The sequence below is a fragment of the Ochotona curzoniae genome, unplaced genomic scaffold (assembly GCF_017591425.1).
Source record: "Ochotona curzoniae isolate NIBS_2020 unplaced genomic scaffold, NIBS_Ocur_1.0 scaffold_2453, whole genome shotgun sequence".
In the NCBI taxonomy this organism is placed as follows: Eukaryota; Metazoa; Chordata; class Mammalia; order Lagomorpha; family Ochotonidae; genus Ochotona; species Ochotona curzoniae.
In genome coordinates this window covers 32,205,308-32,232,354 of record NW_024467094.1, presented here as the reverse complement: position 1 = coordinate 32,232,354, position 27,047 = coordinate 32,205,308, and the positions used below count along the sequence as shown (strand labels likewise).

General features: G+C 48.8%; 2 protein-coding genes across 3 annotated transcripts in view; both read left to right on the top strand.

Moving 5' to 3' along the window:
• The window catches only part of ACLY (ATP citrate lyase), a 39,186-nt gene extending 24,971 nt beyond the window's left edge, over window positions 1-14,215 (top strand). For both annotated transcript variants that reach the window (XM_041001164.1, XM_041001163.1), the window contains exons 18-29: window positions 762-958; window positions 1,974-2,055; window positions 2,604-2,714; window positions 3,020-3,147; window positions 3,693-3,786; window positions 7,180-7,334; window positions 9,066-9,216; window positions 9,411-9,554; window positions 11,013-11,126; window positions 11,807-11,889; window positions 12,476-12,552; window positions 13,237-14,215. In XM_041001164.1, the coding sequence (XP_040857098.1) occupies window positions 762-958; window positions 1,974-2,055; window positions 2,604-2,714; window positions 3,020-3,147; window positions 3,693-3,786; window positions 7,180-7,334; window positions 9,066-9,216; window positions 9,411-9,554; window positions 11,013-11,126; window positions 11,807-11,889; window positions 12,476-12,552; window positions 13,237-13,331 (1,431 nt within the window). In that variant the 3' untranslated portion in view covers window positions 13,332-14,215. The remainder of the gene's footprint in view (window positions 1-761; window positions 959-1,973; window positions 2,056-2,603; window positions 2,715-3,019; window positions 3,148-3,692; window positions 3,787-7,179; window positions 7,335-9,065; window positions 9,217-9,410; window positions 9,555-11,012; window positions 11,127-11,806; window positions 11,890-12,475; window positions 12,553-13,236) is intronic.
• A 2,123-nt stretch (window positions 14,216-16,338) lies between these two features.
• KLHL11 (kelch like family member 11) lies at window positions 16,339-26,999 on the top strand. Its single transcript, XM_041000577.1, has 2 exons — window positions 16,339-16,941; window positions 21,409-26,999. Exons 1-2 carry the CDS (start codon window positions 16,397-16,399, stop codon window positions 22,988-22,990), a joined length of 2,127 nt encoding a protein of 708 aa, XP_040856511.1. The 5' UTR covers window positions 16,339-16,396; the 3' UTR covers window positions 22,991-26,999.
• The last annotated feature ends 48 nt before the right edge of the window (window positions 27,000-27,047 follow it).

The following is a 27,047-nucleotide window of genomic DNA, read 5'->3' as shown; positions in this document are numbered from 1 at the left end:
GATCTCCCAACTTGGGAGATCATATTCTTGAGTCAAAAACATGCTCTGTAAAATTTTTATTCTTATGTTTACCTAGTTGTTGCCTACGTATTACTATTTATATATTTATTTTTTATTTGAAAGAGGGAGAGTCACAGAAATTTTTCCCTTAGCTCATTCATCCCCTCCTAATGATTGCAAGAGCTGGGGCTAACTGCCAGGCTGGGAAGGCAGGTTGGCCTTGTGGGTGGCAGGACCCAAGCACGTGGGCCATCTTCTGCTACTTTCCCAAGTGCATTATCAGGAAACTAGATCAGAAGCTGAGCAGTCAGGACTTAAGCCAGGCCATCCCAGTATGGGATGTGTGTGTTCCAAGCCTTGGCCCAACCCATTACTCCGCAATATCCGCTTCCTATTCCACGTGTGAAGCTGGGATTTCCAACAAAGCCAGGCATCTTCTAGAGTCAAAGGGTGATTTTGATGCACGAAGCACAGCTGTATTGTCCCCTCTGCTGGGTTATAGGCATATCTGGAGCGAGGGTGGTGACCTGCCTTTAAAACTGTTTGCATCTATAAGAGCTGGCTGTGCTTGATAAACAAAGACGTTCCTTTTTATGTGTGGCTTCTCTTGAGAGAGGAGCTTCTTCCTAAACAGGAAGGCCAAGGAGTACTCGGTTCTTCTGTCCATCTTCTCCCCAGCCAGGCCAGAGAGGGCTTTGAGATGGCTTTGAGCCCTGTGTCATATCTGACTGCTGCTGTGTGACGCCCTCCACCCCCGACAGGTTGGAGGCATCAAGCCCGGGTGCTTCAAGATTGGGAACACAGGTGGGATGCTGGACAACATCCTGGCCTCCAAGCTCTACCGCCCTGGCAGCGTGGCCTACGTGTCGAGGTCTGGAGGCATGTCCAACGAGCTGAACAACATCATCTCCCGCACCACGGATGGCGTTTACGAGGGTGTGGCCATCGGCGGTGACAGGTGATCCTCTGCCAGGGGGCGTCCCAGGTGGAGTCTTTAGATCCTGCCATGTCTGCTTGCTGGCACAGAGTTCCAGCCCTGGCATCTAAGTTCCTGACAGGATATATCTGTTCCTATCTCAGGTCTAATGAACTCTTTCATTTTTTCTTTATTTTTGACAATCTTTGCATAGTTAATTAGGGCAAAAAGGTTCAAGGGCTACAGGAAAGTGTGTAAGGCTATTATTTCCTCATTGTTTTTTTTTTTCTTGTATCTGGGGACCTAATGGACTCTTGAAACCAGACAGCAGAGCAGGCTGTGTTTCTAAAGCATTAGGGGGCCGTTGCTGAGCTTGGCCCTCGGGGTGGCAGAGTGTAGTTGGAAGGAGAGCAACCAGAGGTACCAGGGGAAAAAAGGAAAGCTCACTCCCAAACCAAGCGGCTTCAAGCAGTGAGAAGCACAGAGGTGTCAGTGGGCAGGATGTAAGAGTGGCTGGATCTGGCAGTTCTGCCTGTGGACTGGGGTTCCCGTGAGGCTGTGCTCAGACATCAGCAAGGTGGCCATCCAGCAGGGATGGCTCATCCATTCTTCTCCGTGGGTTGTTGGAGTGGCCTCAGGACTTGGGGCTGATCCCCCAGAGCCTGACATTTAAGAGTGTCAGGCACTATCTTTAACCTAGCCTGGGACGGTAGGGTCAGAGATGGCTTCTGCCACCCGTTGTTCAGGAGAAGCTGGTTATCTTCAACCAATCAAGAAGAGGGCTGGAGCTCAGTTTCCAGCTTCTTCTGAGAGAGGCTGTATTTTAAGATCCATATCTGTGCCTTCCAGGGCTTCTCTGCTGGGCGATTCTCCCTAGGCTGCTTCTGTGCTCAGGTTTTTCTGCAGTTCACTGACCTCTGTCCTCCCCTCTGTCCCATTATTCCTCCCGGGACATTTGCCCCCACGGAAAACCCCAGTGTCCCTCACACAAGTGTGCTGCTCACACTTGCACCCCCTTTACCCAGACCTCTCCTGATCCTGTCCTTCCCGCCCACAGGTACCCTGGCTCAACCTTCATGGATCATGTGTTACGTTACCAGGACACACCAGGAGTCAAGATGATTGTGGTGCTTGGAGAGGTTAGTTTGATTGATTGATTTATTTTTTAAGGATGATCATAAAAGTAGTGCATGATCTTAGATTCTAAAAATGTCAGCCCTTTGACTCTATACCACTGAAGGTGGCAGCCCATGTGTGGTGGGGCCTCGAGGCTGTCACTGTTGGTGCTTCTGTGTGTGTTCCCTCCTAGTGGCCCGAGCCACCAGCCCCTGTCCAGGAGTAGTGCTGTCCTAGCTGACCGTGTTCTGCACTTGGTGAGCCTGAGCACTGTGCCTTGCTCACACCCCTGGGTGGGTCTGATTCTCCATCATCTTGCAGCTATAGATTGTCCAGGGATTGTCTCTGGAGTCCTCCAAGAATACCTGCTGCACTCCAGAATTCTTCCTCATGTCCAGGCTGAAACTGAGCTCACATTCTGTTATTTGGCCAAAACCATGCGCTATGTGCAGAAGCCAAATGGATCATGGAGAACCTTCCATGGGGTTAAGCCTTCATGTGGCCTGGGGCAGTTGTTCACGATGGCATCCACTGACTTGTGGGCTTCTGCTTTTTGCTTGTTCCTGGGTAGATAGGGGGCACCGAGGAGTATAAGATCTGCCGGGGCATCAAGGAGGGCCGCATCACCAAGCCTGTGGTCTGCTGGTGCATTGGGACCTGTGCCACCATGTTCTCCTCTGAGGTACGACGGGGGTGGGGCGGCTGAGGGGACCTCAGTAGCAGTCATCCCTGAGATTGACATGCTGGACCTGCTTGGTGACTGTGGAGTCCAGCCTGGGTCCTGCTCGCTGAGTGTCCAGCTCTTCACCACATCCAGGCCTGCTCTCTAGGAGGGGAAAGACTTCCCTGAAAAAGTGGGGCTCACCTGGTGTCTTGAGGGGTTAGGAGGGGGACACAGCTCAGCTGCAGAGGGTGTGGTGAACATTTCTGAGTGCAGGGAGCCCCGACCACCAGGCCCCAATCAGGCCACTCTCCTTTGTCTTCCAGGTCCAGTTTGGCCATGCTGGTGCCTGTGCCAATCAGGCTTCTGAAACTGCAGTGGCCAAAAATCAAGCCTTGAAGGAGGCAGGGGTGTTTGTGCCCCGGAGCTTTGACGAGCTTGGCGAAATCATCCAGTGAGTGACCCGAGGAGGCTGCCTGCCTCTCCTCCCACGTCCCTCTCTCCTCCCACGTCCCTCTGCAATCCAGTGCAGCTGCACAGGTGGTGAAGCCACCCTTCGCTTCCCAGGGCCGGGTGTGCAGGCAGGGGCGCTGACAGCGTTGGTTCCAGAGGCCGCCTCCTGGCCAGGCCTTGGTGGCTGTGAGGGCAGGTTGAACATGCAAGTATCTCCTCTGACTGAGAAAGAGTTGTCCTGCTGTGTCTTTCTGCTTTTCCCTCTGCCGTCTGCCCATGCTACCCACCTTGGCCCTTCCTCAGCCCCCAGATTATGTTTTCTTTAAATTCCTGTTCACAGTACGTGTGAAGTGGTGGGGAGGGTGGGATGAATGCAGTTTGGGCCAGAACCTGTTTTTATTATTTAGCTCTCGAGACCCAGCTGGACAGAGTAGGCCACGGACAGGAAACCCATGGTGTTCAGTTTACGTGGAGAAGCACTCTTGGGATGCTGTGTAGATCCCAGGATCACAGAAGTCACGTGATGTCTTCTCCTCCCGCTCCCAGATCTGTATACGAAGATCTTGTGGCCAAAGGGGTCATTGTTCCTGCACAGGAAGTACCGCCCCCAACGGTGCCCATGGACTATTCCTGGGCCAGGGTAGGTGCCTTGGGTACCCCCAGGGGAGGACAGGGGAGGTTTAGGGGGCAGTCTATTGCTTATTTGAAAGGTATAACAACAGAGAAAGAGAGAAAATTCAAACTCTCCATCTGCTGATTGACGTCCACATGGCCATAGCAGCTAGGTGTGGGCGAGGCCAAAGCTAGGAGCTAGGAACTCCATCCTCGTCTCCCACGTGAGTCACAGGAACACTTGCCTGTCACCATCTGCTGCCCTCCTAGTTAGCTGGGAGCTGAATCGGCAGCAGCAAGGGCCAGCACTGTAGTGTAGCCCATACAGGAACCCGACGGTTGCAAGACTAAGATTTAGCCACCAGGCTACCACGCCAGGTCCAAAAAAAATTTTTCTCAAAGGCCAGTAAACCTTTAGAAAGATGGATAATAATTGGCCTTTTAGCATGAAAAAATGTTCAGTATCATTTATTATAAAAGGAATCCAAAGTGGAATTGTCATGACAGCCTTCCCCCATCAGATCAGCAAAGATAAGAAAGGTGTTAGGCAACATGTTTGTGCAGGTGTGAGGACACCGCACCTGCCTCCGTGGTGGGTGGGAGTGGAAGTTGATCCAGCTTTCCTGAGGCAGCTGGCTAAGAGCAGAACAGCTGGAGCGCTCACCCCTGTGGCCCAGCAAGGTCCTGCTCAGTGGTTAGTGCAGAGGAATGCCGTGTCCGTGTCCGGCACACAGAGAAACAGGTCCAAGGGTTGCTTCTGTTTGGTGGCTGTCAGTGTGCTGTAGCACTGTGTCCGTCACAGGCTGCCATGTGAAAGGAAAAGAAGGGAGCAAGCTGGCATGGATGTGCTGATATCTGTAGAGTTCATAATTGTTGAACAGACTGCCCAAGGCTCCACTGCGCTTACCTGAAAAGTGTCTATGTATGAAACTACGTTGCACGTCACCTGTGTGAGTGGAAGTAGGAAAGATGTCCGTTTCACTAAAACACGCAGACAACCTGGAGGTGGTGGTCACAGGAAGACTAACCACATAGGAGGTCTTCAAAAAGTTGATAGAAAATGTACCTTATATGAAAATTATGCTTGGATTCCACTTTTTTCTCTTTTAAAGATATACTTATTTATTTGAACGGCAGAATTAGAGAAGTCTGCCAGCTGTTGTTCTCTCCCTGAATGGCCAGGGTTGGGCCAGGTCAAAGCCAGGAACCTGGAACTCTGGTCTCCCCGTGGGTGGCAGGGGCCCAGTCACTTGCACCATCTGCCTGTGCTTTCCCAGGTGCATTGGAAGGGAGTTGCACGAGAAATGGAACAGCTGGACTTTAAACTGGTACTTACATGGGGTTAACCCTCTGTACCACCATGCTAGTGTAACTTTTTTTTTTTAAAGATTTGTTCAGTTATTTGGAAGAGTTAGAGGGGAAGAGAGAGAAATCCTCATGCTGCTCTACTCCCGAAATGGTTGCAACAGCCAGGGCTGGGTCAGGCTGAAGCCAGAAGCTTTATCTGAGTCTCTCCTGCCCGGGTGCCGGGCCCCAAGGCTTTTGGGTCATACTCTACTACTTTCCCAGGCCACAAGCAGGGAGCTGGATGGGAAGTGGAACAGCTGGCACATGAAACAGAGCAGTCCATTCAATAATTCTGAGCTCTACAGATGTCAGAGGGCACAAGGACCTGGGTCATCCTTCGCTGCTTTCCCAGGCACAGTAACAGGGAGCTAGATGGGCAGTAGAGCCGCAAGAGCTCGAAGTGGAGCTCTTACAGGATGCTGGCATGGCAGGTGGCTTACCCAGTACACCATAGTACCAGTCTCTCCACTAGCTTTGCACCCAAATTGGGCATTGTAATTCCATTTCTGTGAGCTTTCTGAAGTATGCCTGTATCTATCTGTCCTCCTTTAGCTTTGAAAAGGAGAATGTAGTCGTATTCCTTTTTACACACATAGCTTAATGGTGTTTGTTAAAGAAAGGGGGTTGCGCAGAAGGGGCAGAAGAGAAGTTCAAGAGTCCAAGCCCCTTTCCACACATAAAGAGCATGCTGGGTAGAGCCCCATGTGTACTCATGTGAGCCCCATGTGCTTTGGAGTGACATCGTGTACAGATTTCCCAGGGGAGCCGTTCTTTGACTTTTCAACCTGTGATCCTGGGCCTCCATAAGCCTCCATTTCTCTTTAACATGAGAAATGGTTCTTGGTGGCGTTGAAATGAGTCAGTGGGGACAAACATTTGGCCTAATGGTCCTGTAGTTTATATTGGCATGCCTGGGATCAAGTCCCAAGTCCATTTCCCATCTTACTGCTGCTGGTGCACACCCTGGGAGGCAGCAGGTGAGAGCTCATTCACGTGGGTCCCCATGGCCTCACCTCTCCACTCCCCAGTGGAGAGCCTCACTGAATTCCAGGCTCTGGTTCTGGCCTGGCCCAGCACTGGATGTTGGAAGCATTTGGGGTAGTAAGCCAACAGTTTAGGGACTCTGTGTCTTTCTCTGCCTTTCAAATGCTTAAAATGCATTTATTCATTTTATTTTATTTTATTTTATTTTAAATAATTTAAAGATTCATTTATTTTTATTGGAAAGTCAGATATATACAGAGAGGAAGAGAGACAGAGAGGAAGATCTTCTATCTACTGATTCACTCCCCAAGTGGCTGTTGCAATGGCCAGAGCTCAGCCAATCCAAAGCCAGGAGCCAGGAACTTCTGGGTCTTCCATATGTGTGCAGGGTCCCAAGGCTTTGGACTATCCTCAACTACTTTTCCAGGGCACAGGGAAATAGGGCTGATGGAACTATAATTGGTGGCCATGTGGGATCCCAGTGCACGTAAGGTGAGGACTTCAGCCTGTAGGCTATTGCACTGGGCCCATTTATTCATTTTGAAAGATGAGGCAGTAAGGCCAGCTGTTGGTCTGCCCAACATGGCAGTGTTCAGTAAAGGATAGAAGCAGTGCCAGAGTTGCACGGGAACCACGTGGTGGTACCCTATTTCCTGTCCTCTGAGGGACCCAATGAAAGAAGTTTTGCACCACTTTCTTGAGGGAAATTTGTGACTTGCTACTTGGCCACCAGAGTTTAAAACATTCCTTGGAGGCCAGTGTTGGTGTGCCAATTGGGTTAAATCTGCCTGTAACACAGGATCCCCTATCAACTTGCTGGTTCTGGTTCATGTTCCTTCACTCATGTTCCAGCTCCCTGCTCAGTGTGCTTGGGAAGGCAGTAGAAGAAAGCCCAGATAGAGGGCTTGGCCAAATCCTGGCTTTGTCTCTGTCTTGCTCTAGATTTAAATAAATGCATGACTGAGATAACAAAAAAACTTTCTTGGGACACTTGGGTTCTGGGAGTAGGGGCAAGTCACAGCCCTTGAAAATCCATAGCTATCACATGTCATCAAATATTCCTGCTTCCTTTTGCTCCACCTCTGCTCAGGAACTGGGTCTGATTCGCAAGCCTGCCTCATTCATGACCAGCATCTGCGATGAGCGGGGCCAGGAACTCATCTACGCAGGCATGCCCATCACTGAGGTCTTCAAGGAGGAGATGGGCATCGGCGGGGTCCTTGGCCTCCTCTGGTTCCAGAGAAGGTGAGGCATGGAGGGCAGAAGATGGTGGGTCCTGTAGCTTGCCTTCCTGCAGAAAGGTGGGCAGGCTGTTGTAGTGTGGTTAGGGTTGGTCTTATAGCCACAGGTGGACAGCAAGGGCAGGAGAAAGAGACATGAGGGCTTTCCCTTATCTTGCAATGACAGAAACCAGAGCAGTAGGGGGCAGCGACCCTTGTGGAGGTCACAGCTGCCCCTGTTCCCAGCCTCAGCCTTTTTGCCCTGGGAAGTTTTACTTAAGAAGTAGAATGTCTAGAAGAGCAGGGCTGGGTCGGTGAGGGCCAACCCTCACAGATGCAGCTGTGGAACAGGCATGAAGTTGGGTAATTGCTGAGGTCAACCTTCCCCAGGGCTGACAGGTGGGCACGGGTGCTGGTGAGGACTGGGAGAGGGCCAGGGGTCACGTCCTCACCCACAGACAGCTGGGTCTTGATCCTGTCCTGGGGCCTTCCTGGAAAAAGGTCACAGTTGTAACAGCTGAGCAGGTTTCTTTGGGTCTGCACTGGTCTCGCCACATCTCCAGACCTTTTGCAGGGAGCTGAGCGCTGCTGGAGGTGTGGCTCCCTCAGGAAGAAAGCCACAAGTACAGGCCGGGTCCTGTTGGCAGCAATTCATACCGGAAACTGTTGCACATCGACATTGCTAGCTGTTGCAGTTTAAGTGTTTGTTTATTTATTTTTATTTAGAAGGTAGAGCGACAAAGTGAGAAAAAGATCTGTCCACTGGTTCACTCCCCAGGGACTTCATCCAGGTCTGCTGTGTGGGTGATAGGGACTCAGCACTTACACCATTGGCTGTGCCTCCTACGTGTATTAGCAGGAAGCAGAGGTGGGGCTCCATCCGGGCACTCTGAAACAGGATGCACGTATCCTAAGCTATAGCACTGACCCTGCTAACTCCATTTTAAATACAATATTTGAGGGCTGACACTAGCATCTCCTGTGGGTATCAGTTCATGTCTCCCCTGCTCCACTTTGAGTTCAGCTCCTTGCTTATTGCCTTGAAAGCAACAGAGGATGGCCCTCGATCCCCTGCACCCACATAGGAGATCCAGAAGAAGAGCCTGACTCCTGGCTCAGCTGCAGTCAGTCATTGCAGCCATCTTGGGAGGGAACCAACAGATGGAAGATCATTTTTCACTGTGCTTCTCTTTGTAACTCTGCCTTTCAAACAGAAATAAAATAAACATTTTAAATATTTATGTACCAGCGTAGTATAGAGCTGCTATAAAGTCGCCAGATTCTGAGACTGGCCCTTAGCCCTGTGGTTAGGCTGGCGAAGATGCCCACATCCCCTACTGAGTGCTTGGGTTTGACTCCCGGCTTTAATTGCCAAGTCCAGCTTCCTGCAAATACAGGCCAGGGGAGGCAGTAGTGATGGCTCAAGTAATTGAATTCCTTCTACCCACGAGGGATTCCTGGCGGAGGTTCCTGGCTCCTGATGTCAGCCCAGCGTGGATTCCCTGGAGGTCTAGGGAGTGTACCGCTAGATGGGAACACTCTCCTGTCTCTTAACATGAAGCAGCATCCTGAGGCTTGGCTTTTTGGCTCCGTGCGCATCATACATTGGCATTGGCAGTTTGCTGTCCCTGAACTTGACTAATTTTTTCAGAGAAACAGGTGCAGTGGGAAGCCGGCTTTGTCGGTGTAGCCCTTGACCTTCATTCCTCCTCACCTTTTCTCTTCCCCTCTCCACCTCTCACTCACCCTCCTCCAGGTTGCCCAAATACTGTTGCCAGTTCATCGAGATGTGCCTGATGGTGACCGCTGACCATGGGCCAGCCGTCTCGGGGGCTCACAACACCATCATCTGTGCGCGGGCGGGGAAGGACCTCGTCTCCAGCCTCACCTCGGGACTGCTCACCATCGTACGTACCAGCACCCGGGGAGGGAGAGACGGCAGCAGTGGCCTGGCTTTGGCAGCACACAACAGGGTCCTGGCATAGACCGCCCCCCCACCCAATGCCAGAGGGTGCTGTTCTGGGCCCCGGTAGGTCTGTCGGTCATGAAGCAGAAGGAAGCCGCCACTGCTGAGAGCTGTGTGTGCTTGTTCCTCCCCCAGGGGGATCGGTTTGGGGGTGCCTTGGATGCAGCAGCCAAGATGTTCAGTAAGGCCTTTGACAGTGGCATCATCCCCATGGAGTTTGTGAATAAGATGAAAAAGGAGGGGAAGCTGATCATGGGCATCGGGCACCGAGTGAAATCTGTAAGTTGTTGCTCTCTCAAAGGGGTGGCACTACAGGAAGGGTGGTGACGGGAGAGTCAGTGTAGTTTAGCAGCATGTCAGGCAGGTGGACGGGTGTTGCTCACTACGCAGCTGTCGTTTGTACCTCATACGGTACATAGTACAGCTGTGTTTTTTGGTTGGTTTTTTGTTGTTGTTTTTTGTTGCTTTAAGAGTTACAGAGAAAGAGGAAAAGAGGAGATTGAACTTTCATCCTCTGATTCACACCCTAAATGAATAGCCACGGTATCCAGAGCTGGGCCAAGTCAAAGCAAGCAACCTCCAGGGGCTGGCTGGCAGGGGCTCAAGCAATCGGGCCATCTTCTGCTTTCTGGGTTGCAACTTGGACTTGAGCTATGTGGGATGCTGGTGTCATAGGCTGCAGCTTACCCTGCTGTACCACAGTGCCCACCCAGCTTAAGCAGCAGCATCAGCTGTAATATGATAAGATGGTAGAAACGTGCTAACTGCAGCTTCCCAAATGAGCTCCCCAGGACACTAAGGCTAGAGTTGAGGGGGACATATCATCCCCTTAGGCTACATGATGCTTTGTATTACAGTTCCTTAGGTTTACAGCAGCCAAGGTGTACCCGGTCACCCACACCATACCAGCGAGGCTGCCCCTGTGCTCTGCCATCTGTGCAGAAGGGGCAGACACTTAGAGCTCTGTTTGCTCAGGGCTCTTCGGATGCACTGGCATAAGTGGGCACAGTGACTCATATCAGAGGGGCTTGGATGTGGTGCAGGACAGCCCTTTTCAGGCCTGTACAGTCCAGGTCAACTTGAGTGAGCCGCAGTCTGGGTTAGAACCATTCCCATCACCCCAGCACACTCCTTTGCAGTCTGCAGCTCAGGGTCCCTTCCCGATAGTTCTTGCCCTGCGCTGCTGCCCTCTGGTGTCAGCTAGGAAAGGAGTGGTCTTTGGTGTGAAGATCTGTGTGTCTCTACAACCCCTCGCACAGGAGTGGTCTGTTCACAGGTGGGTCATTTTTTGGAAGATCTGAAGTCTTTCCTAAAATTTGTGAGTTACTTCGCTGCCCCTGTGGCAGCATGTGCTTGAATTTTGTTCCAGCTAGACGTGGCTCCAGAGTCACTGGGCTGCCTGATGGTGTCAGGCCTGGAGACATGCAGGAGGGCAGCCCCTGCCCCTTGCCCTGCACAACCTGGGGCATCTCCAAGGCTCAGTTCCTCCTGGGTAGCACACAAGAGAAAGCCTGCAAAGGTTGTTGAAGCCCTATGGGATCTGGAAGGACCTCGGCCACCTTCAGCCCCATCTCATTATCTGGTTGGTGCCATCCATGTGGAGTGACACATGTGGCTTGGGCCCCCGTGTTGTCTCAGGGACACGTTCAGTCCTGTGCAGCCATTGGCCAAGTCCGAACATGCCCCTCAGTGGCAGCGTGTGAGCGAGCGCCCGCTTGACAGAAGGTCCCTTTCTAGATAAACAACCCGGACATGCGCGTGCAGATCCTCAAGGACTACGTTAAGCAGCACTTCCCTGCCACCCCACTGCTAGATTATGCCCTGGAAGTGGAGAAGATCACCACATCAAAGGTAGGCAGCCAGGACCCTCCCTCTGCCACCTGCCATGCCTTGATCCTGATTTGGGGTGGATTTCCCCAGGGTTGGGGGAGCTGGGAGCCAACCTCTGGCTGAATTGTGCAGCCAAAACTCCAGCCCAATTTTCTGGAAAGTTTTTATTTTCTGTTGCATGAGTGAATTCAGCAGATGTACTCAGTGCCAGCCATGTGTCAGGTCCCGTGGTGATCATTGGGAATTAAACTGTTACGAGTTTAAATGAAAGGGATTGTTTTCGGTGGAAGGCAATGGGAGGGAAAGAGAAGTGTTTCATCTGCCGGTTTTTTCTCCAAATGGCTACAAAGGCCAGGGCTGCACCTAAGCTAAATTCAGGAGCCTGGAACTCCATCCTGGTTGCCTGGATGGGTGACAGGCACCCAAGCATGGGGCCATCACCCGTGGCTTTCCTAGGTGCATTAGTGGGGAGCTGGATGGGAAGTAGGGTGGCTGGAACTTGAACCAGCACTTATGTAGTGCCAGTATTGCAGGTGGCATATTAACCAGCTGTGCCAGCATGCCAGTCCCTTGATGGGAGGTTTTAAAATAATGATCAAAATTTGTATTAGTTTTATATATATTATAGATGATATATTTATATATAGTGACAAAAAAAATGAGAATTCACGCAAGTGCTTTGAATTGTTCACCTTTCCCAGAAACCCAATCTTATCCTGAATGTCGATGGTTTCATTGGAGTTGCTTTTGTAGATATGCTTAGGAACTGTGGATCCTTTACTCGGTGAGTGGTACACACCCTTTTTTTTAAAAAAAATTTATTTATTTTAATTAATTTATTTACTTTTGCTAAGATTTATATGTATGAGAGGCACAGAGAGGTAGACACAAGGAAATGAAATTCTGTGTCAGCCAAGTCACCCCTCGTATGTCTGCAGCAGCCAGGAGCCCTCAACTCCATCTGCAAGTTCCATGTGGGTAGCAGGGGCCCAAGTACTTGGGTCACCATCTGCTTCCTCTCAGGTGGATTCAGAAGGAACCTGGATTAGAAGTGGAGTAGATGGGACTTGAACCAGGCACTTTCATGTGGGATGCGGGTGTGCCCTCTGCCATGATGCCTGCTCATGCTGTTTTCCTCTTCACAATGTTGATTAAGTTTTGTTTCTGCCCAGCTATAGATTGAGGCATGCTCTCTTTCGAGAATTTAGGTATTAAGAAGATTGCAGAAAAGTCCTACCACCCAGAGTGCTTTTCTGCTTCGGAACTAAACAGTTCCTCCTCTCTGGGCAGCCGGTGCAGGCTGTGCTGCCTGCCTGGAGGAGGGTGGGCACGTGGGCCCTGACAGACTCCTGTGCACCTGTGTGTTACAGGGAGGAGGCTGATGAGTACATCGACATTGGGGCCCTCAATGGCATCTTCGTGCTGGGCAGGAGCATGGGCTTCATCGGTGAGTTCCCAACCCTCACACTGCACTCAGCAGTCTGTACAAAAGATGTGTCACATGTCCTAAATCGTTGTTTCTGATTCTTCCTTTTAAATTTTTTTTTTCATTTTTACTCATTCATTCATTCATTCATGTATTTATTCAAAAGGTAGAGCCACAGCAAAAGAGGGGAAGAGAAAGAGACAGGGACCGCTTGCTGGATCAACCCCCAAGTGCCTGCAACAGCCAGAGCTAGGCCAGGCCTAAGCCAAGAATTCCACCCGGGTCTCCCACGTGGGTGGCAGGGACCAGTGTCCACGGGCCGTCACCTTCTGCCTCTCGGCTGCATTAGCAGGAAGCTGCATCTGAAGCAGAATGGCTGAGACTTGAACGGAACAAGCCGTGGCTAAACTTATACCACAATGGCCCACAATACTGCTTCCTCACTTCTGCCTTACTTTTATGTTTGATCCTTTGTTCTTAGAAATCATCTCTGATTGCCAGCCCAGCAAAACAAAAAATGACATCTAATGTTGCTTTTCTTTTTTCAAACTAAGTACAGCTGGTCAGCCTCTGGACTAAATCTGGATTTGCTCCCCCAGTTCTTGGATTCTGCCTTCTTGTGTGTGAGAAAGCTTTTCCCCGCTTATTCTTGGCTCTCATCAAGCTCTCAGAACCCTAACTCAGAGATGTGTTTGCTGCTTTTAGGGCACTACCTTGACCAGAAACGGCTGAAGCAGGGGCTCTATCGTCATCCCTGGGATGACATCTCCTACGTCCTCCCGGAGCACATGAGCATGTGACCGAGCCTGGAGTCCAACTGCAGGCACACGAACCGACACAGGAACTCCTCCCTGAGAAACAGCGTGCAGACAGCCGGCAGCTGGTCTGGGACGGGAATAGCCACTGGGGCACACAGTGAAGACCAACTCCCTTGGGCTTACACCCAAATGGGCCACACAAAGAAGCTTACTATTTTTTATTTTATAAACATAGAAAAACAAAACAAAAAAAACCAAGCCAATACTTGTGACATTTGCTCTGCTACCTGCTGTATTTATTACATGGATATATCCGAGTACTGTCAGCATCATGTTCCTCCTCCTGGAAGGGCGCTCAGATGTTGTTTTCTTTTTTCCATTAGTTGAAAAGATTCTTTTTCCCTGGGAGGAAGGACTGACACTCTGTAAGGCTCTGGGTGCTACTGTCCACTTCCAGGCACCCTGACGTCCTGTCTCCCCTCTGTCCTCTTCCTCCTCATATAACATGAAGAATGTTGTGTTAATCTGATTGTTAAAGACTTTTGTGTATGTTATATGTGTCAAGGATTTATTTAGCATCCCACTGAGATGTTCTGCAGGACCAAACAAGGTCTGCTTATATCAGGGGGGTGGAACCATTGCATCCTTGTCATTGTCATAAAGTGTGTGGAGTAGTAACTTAAAATGTAAAGTTGTAACATACATATGTTTAAGATGAAACCACAAGGCAGAAAGCTGTGAAGTATCTCATGTCTTAGTTCTCCGTGTCTGTGCAGCTCCCTCGGCCTGTGACTGCAGCGTGAGGCCCAGGACTCCATCAGCTATTCTGCATCTATACTCCACCACGGAGCGGGGCGGCCGCCACCTCAGTCTCATCTCCGTATCCTCATAGTCCAGTGGAAATAAACTATACAGTAACGAGGAAACCATGCTGCTGGCTCCTGTCTTCCATTCCTTTGAACTGTACTTTCTGATAGTCTCAGTACATCTATTTTTTTTAAATATTTATTTTTATTGCAAAGTCAGATATACAGAGAGCAAGATCTTCCATCTGTTGATTCACTCCCCAAGTGACCACAATGGCCAGTACTGTGCTGATCTGAAGCCAGGAACTTCCTCCAAGTTTCCCAAGCAGGTGCAGGGTCCCAAGGCTTTGAGCTTTGAGCCATCCTCTACTACTTTTCCAGGCCACAATCAGGGAGCTGGATGGGAAGTAGGGCTGTGGGGATTAGAACTAGTGCCCATATGGGATCCTAGCACATCCAAGATGAAGACTAGCTGCTAAGCTACCACACCATGCCCTTAGTACATCTAGTCTTTAAAATGCTCACCCACCTCTTCGGAAAAACTTCAGTGAGCCAAACACTAGCTTCAAGGAAAAAGAAAAAAGACTTTCTTCTTCCCTAAATCTGACCTTCCCATTCTTTCCACAGAAAAAACCCAGAGTCCCACCCAGACACCAGCCCCGAGGCTGGCAGTGACCCTGTTCTCTAGTCTGCACCCATCCCCCTCTGTTTTATCCTGCCAAATCTATTTACCTGTGCTTCGGCTGGCTGCTCAGAGGTGACCCCTACCCCCTTCCTCCTGGTGTGGTACATCCACACAGCCACCAGGGATATGTGTGTGTGTGTATGCTTATTACATCTATATATATAGTATAATCATATATATATTTGTATAAATATATATTAAGGATTTATTTTTATTGGAAAGGCAGGCTTACTGAGGTTTACAGAAAAATCTTCCACCTGGTTTAATCTCCAAATAGCCACAACTGCTGTTATGGGATACACCATGTAAAAGACCACCAAAACCAATTTGGAATTGGGGAGCCTTTATTAGCCAGCTGGCGACTGCCCCCCACCCCCAGAACAGGTCTGAAGGAAACAGCCCTGAGCTGTCAGGGCAGTGAGTTTTGAAAGGGAAGAGCCCACATCCTCATGGCCTTTTTACAGTGGCAAGCAAGGGTTCAGAGGCTACAATAAGCAGGTTAGAGCCAAGATGAGTAATTTTATAGTTATATTTTTTTTTAGAAATTGGTTCCATTTTTCATAGGGCTCAGTTCTTAGGTCCTGGTTCCCCCCCAGGAGTGTCAGTCCAACCCGAGCAGTGACTGTGGGATATTCTCAAAATTTTCACCTTGTCACACTGCAAGAGTTAGGCCAGTCCAAAGCCAGGAGCTTCTTCCTTGTTTCCCACTCAGCTCAGGTGCAGGTGCCTGAGGGCTTGGGCCAGCCTCTGCTGCTTTCCTAGGTGCATTAGCTATGAGCTGGAGCAACCAGGAATCAAACCTGTACCACTGATAATTATTTTAAAATTTTATTGGAAAGGCAGATATACAGAGAGAAGGAGATACAGAAAAGTCCTTCTTCCGCTGGTTCACTCCCCAAGTGGTTGCAGCAGCCTGAGTTAAGCCAATCCAAAGCCAGGAGCCTCTTCCAGGTCTCCCACGCAGGTACACAGTCCCAAGATTTTGGGCTATATTCTACTGCTTTTCCAGGCCACAAGGAGAGAGCTGGTTCGGAAGCCTAGCAGCCAGGAGACCAGTGTCCGTATGGGATCCCAGTGCATGCAAGGCAAGGGCTTAGCCACTAGGCCACTGCCCCAGGCTTTTAAATTATTATTTTATTTATTTGTTTGTTTAGATCAAGCATACGTGGAACTGTGATTGGCCAGAGCACTCGCCAAAAATGAACATTATCTTGCCTTCAGCTTCCCAGTAATCTGATAAGATTTTACCAGAAGCACTGGTCCAGAGATAAACACACATCCTTGTCAGTTGCCTGGGGCCCCGCCTTAATTTTTTTTTAATTTCCTACTCCAACTCGAAGCAAAAACCCCGTTATTTGCACCCAAACCTCTAACAAGGGGTGCGGCTCAAGGTGGTCTTCGCTTTGCAAAAAACGGTCGCGACCCAGTCGCCACCTTAAGGGCAGCGTGGCCCCACCGCCTGGGTGGGATGCAGCCTGCAGACGCGGTTGCGCATGCGCGGAGGCCCGGCGCTAGGCTCCGCCCCGCGCGCACTATTTAATCCCAGAATCCCTCTGTGTCGCACCCGAACGGCCGCTCGGCTGCGAGGCTGCGGGGCCAGGCGCGGCGGCGTCAAGATGGCGGCTGCGGCGGTGGCGGCGGCTGCGGCGGCGGCGGCTGCGGCGTCGCTCCAGGTGCTGGAGATGGAGAGCATGGAGACGGCCGCCGCCGGCTCCGCGGGGTTGGCCGCTGAAGTGCGGGGCAGCGGCACGGTGGACTTCGGGTCGGGTCCGGGCATCTCGGCCATGGAGGCGAGCGGGGGCGACCCCGGGCCGGAGGCCGAGGACTTCGAGTGCAGCTCCCATTGCTCGGAGCTGTCGTGGCGGCAGAACGAACAGCGGCGCCAAGGCCTCTTCTGCGACATCACCCTGTGCTTCGGCGGCGCCGGAGGCCGCGAGTTCCGGGCCCACCGCTCGGTGCTGGCCGCGGCCACCGAGTACTTCACGCCCCTGCTCTCCGGCCAGTTTTCCGAGTCTCGCTCGGGCCGTGTGGAGATGCGCAAGTGGAGCTCGGAGCCGGGGCCCGAGCCCGACACGGTGGAGGCCGTGATCGAGTACATGTACACCGGGCGCATCCGCGTCAGCACGGGCAGCGTACACGAGGTGCTGGAACTGGCCGACAGGTAGGCAGGCGCTGCGGGGAAGGGCTTGGAGGGGCTGGCGAGGTCCCCAGGACCCCGGGCCGGGCGGGGGTGGAGAGGCATGGGGACCCCCTTTCCACGCCGCGCAGAGAGGGGGACGAGACCCTCGGGCGGCGGGGGAGGATGCCCTGGGAAAGGCACTGGATCTGGTGGGTGACGTGCAGGAGAACGGGCGAGATGCGTCGGGATGAGGAGCCTGGGCTGGCAAGTCGGGAACGCGATGGGAGGCTGCGGTGAAGAAGAAGAAAAAAAAGATGCGATTTAAGTGCTTGAAAGGATTGTTCCGCGACTGTGCGAAACAGGACCTGGAGTGGATGCTCCGGAGCCTGGCTGGAGGCAGGTGGAGGCCAGGTGTGGGAAAGGGGCGGAGTCGGCTGGGGCAACAACATCTGGTTACGGAGTCGCTGTTCAATGCCTACCTGCCGAGCGCTTCTAGGTCCGATCCGTCCCTGGGTGCTGAGGTGCAGGGTGGGATTCAGCAGAAAATAAAATACACGAACAGTTCCTTTCCTCATCGCAGTTACGTCGGTCTAAGGACGATGAATAAAATCAAGGCCTGTTGGATGATTGTTAGGACTAGAGAGGGGTGGGGGCGCCCCGGGAGAGGGCTGCTGCAGAGTGTTGACCTTGGTTAGGTAGAGGATGCCTCCTCGAGGGCGGGGAAGGGGGACATTTTGCAGAGAACCGCAGGAGGTGAGCTGGACTGTTCTAGGCACAAACAGCGGCCCTGCAGTGGGGCTGATCCGGGAGGTGGCAGACAGAGCAATGGCAGAAGCCTGGAGTGATGGGGATGGATCCAGATGACATGGCCTCCCTGGGAAGGCTGTGAGCGGAACCGGTGAAACCTGGGTTGATGGATTCTGGGTTGAAAAGAGAATGGGAGAGGGGAGGAGCGGTGAGAGCAGAGCAGAGGTGAGTGTGAGAGTTGTGCAGTGGCGGAAGGGGCTGGAGCTGAGGCTCAGAGGGGTTCTGGTTCTGGGTTATTTATTTATTTGTTTATTTATTCTGGGTTATTTTGAAAACAGAAGAAATGTATTTGCTATGGATTGGCTGTGGCGGCGTGTGCAAGCAAAAACTGCTAGTTTGGGCCCAAGCAGCTGAGATGATGGGAGTTGTTGCGATGGGAAAGTCCAGGAGATTTGACTGGGCAGATGGATACAAGGGCAATGGGAAGTGCAGCTGGCAGCCTGGGTGAAATTAGCATATAGATGGTAATTAAAGCCATGGGACTGCCTTAAATTACTTAGGAGATATAGATAGAAGTAGGGGGAGAAAGGCAGGACTGCAGGATTAGAATGTTCTAGAATGTTGCAAGGGGGTCAGGAGAGGAGATTTCTCTTGGAAGCCTAGAGAGGAAGGAAGGATGTCAAGGGAGAAAGTAGCCAGACGCGGCCACCGCCCACCTTTGAGTGGTAGTGGGATGCTGGTGTTCGATTTGGGCACGGATGAAAGGATTATGTGCAGCGGGAAATCCACGTTACAGGTGTCGGGGGAAATTGCCAGGGTGGATTCGTTGAAAACAAAGAGATGGAATCCGCTTTAAACGTTGGGCTTTTTTGTTTTGTTTTTACCTATTTGAAAGGCAGAGAAAGAGAAATTGGTCTCCCATTTTCCACATGCCTTAAACAGGCAGAGCTAGGCCAAAGCTGGGAGCCCAGAACTCCATGCAATACTTCTACTTGGTTGCAAAAATTCCAAGTACTTGAGCCATATCTGCTGTCGCCCAGGGTGTGCAACAAGAAGCTAAATTAGAAGCAAGCAGAGACTTGAACTGGGCACTCCACCATGAGATGTGCCTAAGCTTAACTACTGTGCCAAAGCAGACTTGCCTCCTCCTGTGTTGGAGAGGTAAGGGAAAGGTGAGGGAGAAGATAGTCCCAAACTAGTCTCCAGCTGTCAGGCTGAGCAGTTGTGTGGTGTCCGGCCTGTGAATGACCTGCAATCATCACATTTAATCTTCCCATCAGCCTCCAGGCAGGATCTTCACCCTGTACACAGCCAAACCAAATCTGCTCTGTTAACCACCCTACTTCCCTCGCAGGACACTTTATAATTAGATGTGCTGCCCACAAGACAAATGTCTGCTGTATGATAGCTGCTATTTCATAAAGCAGTATGGCAGATACCTGACGGAGGGACCGGGTGTCAGGATTACTTGGAGTACCTGCCAAAAATAAGAGCTCAAGGCTGCCTGGGATTGGTAACCTTGGCACCCAGCCTTGAGAGCCACGGCCTTGCCAGCCCACTCTTTTACCTCCTGGATGGTGGTGTGCTCCCTCACGAGGGTGAAGGGAGCCTGTCTTACCTTTCTGTTGCAGTTGTGATGGTTATTAATGGCTGTAACCCTAATAGCAAACAGTTACTGACTCGAGAGGCCTGAATGGATGAAGTCATCCTCCCTACTGTTTTGAAAGCAGTAGTGTCGGTTGGCCACCCTCAGGAGGAAGGCTAAGGCTGCCAAATTGATTAATTCAGCTGAAGTTATTGGTGTTTTGTTTTTAATTTAATTATAAGTTAATTAAAGTAGGTGGATAAGGTCTAACAGGCCACCTGCCAAACCACTTGTGCTTTTAGACCTAGACTATCCTACATACCTGGTTTTGTTGTGATCTGGTTTTGTTTCCTGGCTTCTTCCAGTGCTTAAGTTTGTTTTATGATCCCTGCATTAACGAGCACTCAGCTAGGAGCAAAGCCCCCTGGGTACCCCAATCCCTCAAGCAGCCAGTTAAAGCTGTGTTGAAGAAAAAGGGGCACCATGTGGCACAGCAAGTTAGAACTATGTCTGGGGTACCAGCATCCCATATTGGTATCAGTTTGAATCCCGACTATGCCCCTTATGATCCAGCTCCCTACTGGTAGCCTGGGAGGGCAGCAGAGGATGGCCCAAGTGGTTGGGTCACCCCTGGTTTCAAATCGACACAGCTCCAGCCATTGTAGTCATTTGGGGAGTGAACCAGCAAGTAGAACATCTCTGTCTCTCCCATCACTGTAACTCTGCCTTTCCAATAAAAATAAATCTTCAAAAGAAAAAAAGGAAGATGAAGAAAATTGAACCACATGAAGCCTGTGGTACTGTGTCTTTTGGTGTCTAACCACATGGTGGCCTGGAAGACGTAGTCCTTTCCTGGAGGAACTTTATATCTTCCAGGACCTTATGGAAAAATTCAATCTCATCTAAAATATGTATGTTTTATTTGAGAGGCAGATTTACAGAAAGTGATTTTTCATCTGCTGATTCACTCCCAAATAGCTGCAGTGACCAGAGCTGAGTTTTTCCAGAGCCAGAAACTTTCAGGTCTCCCATACAAGTATAAGAGTCCCAAGGCTTTGGCTCTTCCTCCACTGCTTTCCCAGGCCACAAGCAGGGAGTTGGACAGGAAGTAGAACAGTCAGGAATGAACCAGTGCCCTTATGGAATGCTGGAGTTTGAAAGCAGAAGATTAACCATTTCAGCTCTCACACCAATTCCATTGTGTATATTATAATGTGTGAACTACAATATTTTAAAAATACTTTTTTATATAATTTTAAGAAAGTATTTGGGAGAAATGCAAAAAGAGAGATCTTCCATCTGCTAGTTCACTCCCCAGAATAGCTGCAACAGTTAGGGGTAGGCTAGGCCAGGAGCTTCTTCCAGATCTCCCATGTAAGGGCAGGAGCCCAACCACTTGGACTGTCTTTTGCTTCTTTCTGAGGCACATAAGCAGGAAGCTGGATCAGAAGTGGAGCAGCTGTGACAGGAACCAGTGCCCCTATTAGGCACTAGTGTTGTAGGTGTCGATTTAATTCACTGCATTACAACATGGGCCTCATAATACTTGCTTTTAAATGTCCTTTTTAATTTTCGTATTTTTCACATGTGCATAAAATGAGATTAATCTCACCATTTCAATTTTCACAGATCTAATGCTCTCAAAATGTCATCTCAGGAGCCTGATTTGTTGTTTAGCAGGTTCAACCACTGCCTTGAGATCCAACCACACAGGTGAAAGACACAGTTGGAGCTCCTGGCTTCTGCCTGGTCTAGTCTTACCTGTTGGTCCATTTACAAAGAGAATCAGATATGGAAGATATCTCTACTGTGCTGTACAAACGAATCTTTTGAAAAGTAAAAAGAATATTCTAGTGATAAAACTTAAAAATGCAACCACATAAAATGTGTACATTTTAGAAGTGGGCATTGTGGCAAGTTTATTTCTATGTTTGAAAGAGCCAGGAGGAATGAATGAGATAAACAGAGCTGAGCCTGGAGCCTGGCTCAGGTGTGGGATGCAGGCATCCCATGCAGAGGACTGACCGCTGGGCTGGACCCGCATCCCCTCGCCCTGGATGTACATATACTTAACTCGTTTTTAATGGAACACAGTTTTTTAAAAAAGCATAAATTGATCAAATCAAATATTGAGCATTTCCATGCACTTATATTTTCCCCTTGTTCTTCATTTTTAGGTTCCTCTTAATTCGTTTAAAAGAGTTTTGTGGAGAATTCCTGAAGAAAAAACTACATCTTTCAAATTGCGTGGCCATTCATAGCTTAGCTCACATGTATACTCTGAGCCAACTAGCTCTGAAAGCTGCTGATATGATACGTAGAAATTTCCACAAAGTGATTCAAGATGAAGAATTTTACACTTTACCTTTCCATCTCATTCGAGACTGGCTTTCGGACTTGGAAATTACAGTTGATTCTGAAGAGGTTCTCTTTGAAACAGTTTTGAAGTGGGTTCAGAGAAATGCTGAGGAAAGAGAGAGATACTTTGAGGAACTCTTTAAATTACTCAGACTGTCACAGATGAAACCTACCTACCTTACTAGGCATGTCAAACCTGAGCGTCTGGTGGCCAACAATGAAGTTTGTGTCAAGTTGGTGGCTGACGCGGTGGAGAGGCATGCCCTGAGAGCTGAGAATATACAGTCTGGCACATTCCAGCTTCCTGCTTCTCATGTTTCGTTGTTACCTCGCTATGGGCAGAACATGGACGTGATCATGGTCATTGGGGGTGTGTCTGAGGGAGGGGACTATTTAAGTGAATGTGTGGGCTATTTTGTTGATGAGGACAGATGGGTGAATCTGCCCCATATTCATAATCACCTTGATGGACATGCCGTGGCCGTAACCGAATCCTATGTTTATGTTGCTGGCTCAATGGAACCAGGGTTTGCCAAAACCGTGGAGAGATACAACCCCAACATCAATACGTGGGAACATGTTTGCAGTCTCATGACAAGGAAGCATTCTTTTGGACTCACAGAGGTCAAAGGCAAACTCTACAGCATTGGTGGTCACGGCAACTTTAGTCCTGGCTTCAAAGATGTCACCGTTTATAATCCCGAACTTGACAAATGGCACAATTTAGAATCTGCACCAAAGATTCTTCGAGATGTGAAAGCACTAGCCATTGAAGACCGGTTTGTGTACATTGCCGCCCGCACTCCCGTGGACCGAGACACTGAAGATGGCCTGAAGGCTGTGATTACCTGCTATGACACCGAGACGCGACAGTGGCAAGATGTAGAGTCTTTGCCTCTTATCGACAACTACTGCTTCTTCCAAATGTCTGTGGTCAATTCGAACTTTTATCAGACTGCATCCTGCTGTCCCAAGAGCTACTCTTTAGAAAATGAAGAGGCAAGGAGGAAAATTGCCAACCAAGTGTCTGATGAGATTCTGGAGAGCTTGCCGCCAGAGGTGCTAAGCATCGAGGGGGCAGCCATTTGCTATTACAGAGATGACGTCTTCATTATCGGGGGCTGGAAAAACAGCGACGACATTGACAAACAGTACCGCAAAGAAGCCTACCGATACTGCGCCGAGAGAAAGAGGTGGATGCTGCTCCCGCCCATGCCGCAGCCCCGCTGTCGGGCCACCGCGTGCCACGTGCGGATCCCCTACCGCTACTTGCATGGCACACAGAGATACCCGATGCCTCAGAACCTGATGTGGCAGAAGGACCGCATCAGACAGATGCAAGAAATCCACCGGCACGCCCTCAACATGCGGCGGGTGCCCAGCTCCCAAATCGAATGCTAGATCCTCCCAAGGCGTGCAGCCTCATACTGGCGGCCATGTCTCGAGGCTGACTCTATCTGTACTGTTAACTTGAACAAAAGTATGTCGATAACTTATTCTCTGCCTGAACCGATTCTGACCCCATATATAGAAGGTAAAATTCAGTCCTGGGAACTTGTTGACTTGTGATCTTGATCAGCTTTGCTTCATGTATGTGCTAGTGAAGAGCTTATTAAAGACAAGTGGAAAAACCAGGTGTAGTTACTTGGCTGTCTTTATGGCAACAAGTTACAAATCCTTTGTCTAAGGTACATGGGTTTTGTATATGCTTTAAGCACCACTTTTTGTATTTGCACATTTGCTTCCATACTTCTTTCCATTTCCTCTGAGATGGTTGGTTTTGACCAGGTCAGAATTTATGCCCTCATCTGTAGGAGGCGTGTGCAATAGCAAGACTTAAATTTGAAGGAAAAGCACAATATTTCAGCAAGAGTATTTCAGAATGTGGTTTGATATGTTGTCATGTTTATCGAGCTTTTGTTCATTTCTAGTTTACTGAGGAGACTCATGATTTGCTCATGTGTTTTTAGGATATTTTTCAATGTTTTAGCAGCTTATAGGTCATTTCTCTGAGGTGATGGCAATTGGCAAAAGTATTAAGCTGATTGAGTACAGAAGAGGTTAAATATGTGCAATGTGTGTATTTAAAAGTATCGATGCAGATTGAGAAATCAAAAGGCATCTAAACCTTAAAATCCCTCTTTTACAGCAGTTGCAGGCTTACAGATAATGAATGAGTGTAAATAATGCCCATGACAATCAGCACTCAATGCCTTCCCTTCTCATTTTTGTTCTAACACATACTGTATAAATCCTTTATCATTCCTTTCTACGGAAACTATTTTTTCAAAATGGAAAGGAAGTAACAATTTGGAGAAATGTTGCTGAAGCCTTACTATTTCTGGCCTTGATTAGCATAATATTTCTCTAGACTTCTATCAGAACTTTGCCTGAACCTTACAGTACCCAAACTTGGGTGTATAAATTAGCTCTTAAGAATTTATCACCACAGCTGTCTTTAGTTGTGGTTTTTCTTTTTTCAATTGAGATTTTATTTATTTATTTATTTATTTGAAAGGCAAAGTGACAGAAAGAGACAGATCTTCCATTAGATCTTCCATCCCACTGGTCAACTCCGCAGTTGGTCACCACAGTCAGGCCAAAACCAGGAGCCAAGAACTCCATCCTGGTGTCTCACATGGGTGGCAGGGGCACAAGCACTCTGCCTTCCCAGGCACATCAGCAGGAAACTGGATTGGCAGCAGAGTAACTGGGACTCAAGCCAGCACTCCCAATACAGGCTGCTGGTGTTGCAAGAATCGGCTTAGCCCGTTATGCTGCAACACCACCCCAGTGCATTCTGCTTCTCTTTCACACTCCTAAGCTTCTTACAAGTTAGCCTTAGGTTAACCCTTTCAACACTCGTCTAGTCTAAAGGATCCCTAAGAGTTGACAGCGAGGATCCAGTGTATTTTCTTTGGGGCTTAAGAAATGACTTTCTTCGACATTTCAGAATATGCTCAAGTCCCAAGTCCAAGTGCAGTGATTCGTTACAGTTCCCCTTAATAGTTGTATAATCAGACTTCAAAGAGAAAAGCACAAACAGAAATTGTGGCTTGCTGTATGCTGGAAGAAAATGTTTTCATTCTTGGATCATACACTACAACTTGCCTCCGATTTCTAAAATAGTAGCTCCCTACCTAGGTCGAGGGTTTTTAATGTGTTGAAAATCTGCTTAATTTAAACTGGGCCAAGGTGGGAAACTGCATGGCTATTTCCAGGTATGGATACTTTATCCAACCCTTCCCCTCCCCCCACACATCTCTTAATTTCCCTTCATAGTAACCTTATAGAAGCCGTTTATGTTCTGAACAACCCTGATTCTTAGTTAGGGTAGGTCTGTACAAGCAAGGTGGAATCATCTAACAAGGCTCATGGAGTAAGGCCTCATTTTTGATAGACCAAGCTAGCACACTTCTTTATTTGGTTGTGTTCAAAGACCTGAATATCGCTAAGATGGCAGCTTTTATCCTAAAAGATGTCCCTAGTTTTGTTTTTATTTTGGTCTTCAGTTTTTGTCTTCTGGGACAGTGAGGACCAGTTGTATGGGATTTTTGGTTTGGTTTTTGGTTTTTCTGTTTGTTTTTGTTCCTTCACATGGTGTGAAAAAATTCTAGCTGTAATCTGGTTTTGAAAGACTTGATTGAAACTTTGTTTTGACTCAGCAGGCAGCTTAGACGTTGACTGAAAAGAAGGGGTAAGTCCTTCATTGCATGATGTGTGCAGTTCCCTGACCCCTGATTGGCTGATTGGTATATTGGAATTCACATGTGTGACTTCACATTAATAACACGCTTCTGAACATCCTGACTAACTTGTTCATAAGAAGAGAAGCCAGATTTGCTTAAATGTGTTCAAGGCTGACATTCTGAATCTCGGTTCAAACTGGAAATAACTTCTTCGAGTATTTGGAATGCTTCTAATTATGTTGATCAGGCCGTTAAAAACTCTCTTATGGAAACAAAGATTGCACGGGATCATTTAATCAGTTAAACACAGTGTTAAAAAGACTGTGTGCATTCAAGCTGACTGTTTTGTTGCTTTGTCTTTGGTAAAGAGAGGAGGGTGGGAATTACACTGTAGAGGAACAATTATACGTAGCTTTTGGAGGCAGCTAGTTGGATCTTGGAGTGTGCGCCTCTCGCTTTCCCTGCCCTGCCACGGTGTCTGAATGCGTGGTATTTGCAGAGTGTCGGTCACAAACGTGCTGTGTCCTGTCTCGGTTGCAGTGCTGCATGGTGAGCCTCGTGTGTCTTGATCCTCGCCTTTGTTGTTGCTGTGTTGGCTCTAAAAAGATGTCTGCTGAAAACTTGTGAAATTCATTAGTTCGGGTTGGGTTTGTTTTAATCACCTGCGTTTGTAGAGTATTTCTGGGACCCAAAAATTCAACACTATAGAAGAGAATTTAGAAAGAATGTGTGGGAGATCCAAGTGCCGTGTTTCTCAGCCCTTCAGGCCGCCAGGAAAGCATTTTCTAGGGCACGCCTTTTCCCCTTTGTCTCAACTAACGTAGCATGTGGCTTGTTTAGACTACTTCATTTTCTGCCTCTTAATTCTAATACCAACACTATGCTATAAATAGACTAGTGACTGAATTGTGTATTTGTAACTTGATCCCATCAAATTTAACGAAAGGGGGCTTTTTGAATACTTGCCTCAAATTAAGTTTCAATTAAAAGTTGTCCATATCTCACATCTTTGAAAGTGCACAGTAGTGTAAAGCAAATGCCCTGCCTACACTAGAAAAAATAGGGTGCTTTAACCGTGTGCTATTTGAGAAGCCAGTCTCTGTAACTGTCAGACAGTGCCCCAGTTCCTTATTCCAGTTTGTTACTTTCTTGAATAGTCCATTTTTGTTATTGTTATAATGCTTGCATTATAACGTGTTCTAGTCTTTGGAAACAACAGCTCATAGTTGAATGATGTAATACAGTGATAGTAATGTAACACAGCAGTCACTTTGCTTCCAGGAATTTAGGTAGTTAACCAGTTGGCCCAGTTGCTGCTTTGTTGATTGCCTTTGTGGGGCCTTCGTCTACCCTGTCTAGCCATTCCTCCTGCTCTCTTACCTGGAAGCACACGCACAGAGCTCTTGTTGCATTTAATCTCTTGCGTCAGGCACTTGTGAGCTGCAGTGCTTGCTAGATGTTTGAAGATCCTACCATCTTGTATGCTAGAGGACTCATTGAGTTATTTGTAAAATAAACACTTTAGAGTTGATAACAGATTTTTCAGGCATCTACTGTAGTGAAAGTGTGCCCCTATATCCCTGTAAGTAGGAAGAGATGTAGTGTTTAGAATACTCTGAGACCACGTTGTAAAACAGCCTGTTGTATGTTCCTGTAGCTGTCCTGTTCTGTTAAAGCTACTAATTGTCTCAATTTAAGTTTTAAATAAACATATTTCTGTAGAGCTGTTTACACTGTGTGGCTTTTTTTTCCTATGCAGTCTAATGCAG

Coding starts and splice junctions, on each gene's coding strand:
- KLHL11 (XM_041000577.1), top strand. CDS start 16,397: ATGGCGGCTGCGGCGGTGGCGGCGGCTGCGGCGGCGGCGGCTGCGGCG. Junction 16,942..21,408: donor GTGCTGGAACTGGCCGACAG/GTAGGCAGGCGC, acceptor CTTCATTTTTAG/GTTCCTCTTAATTCGTTTAA.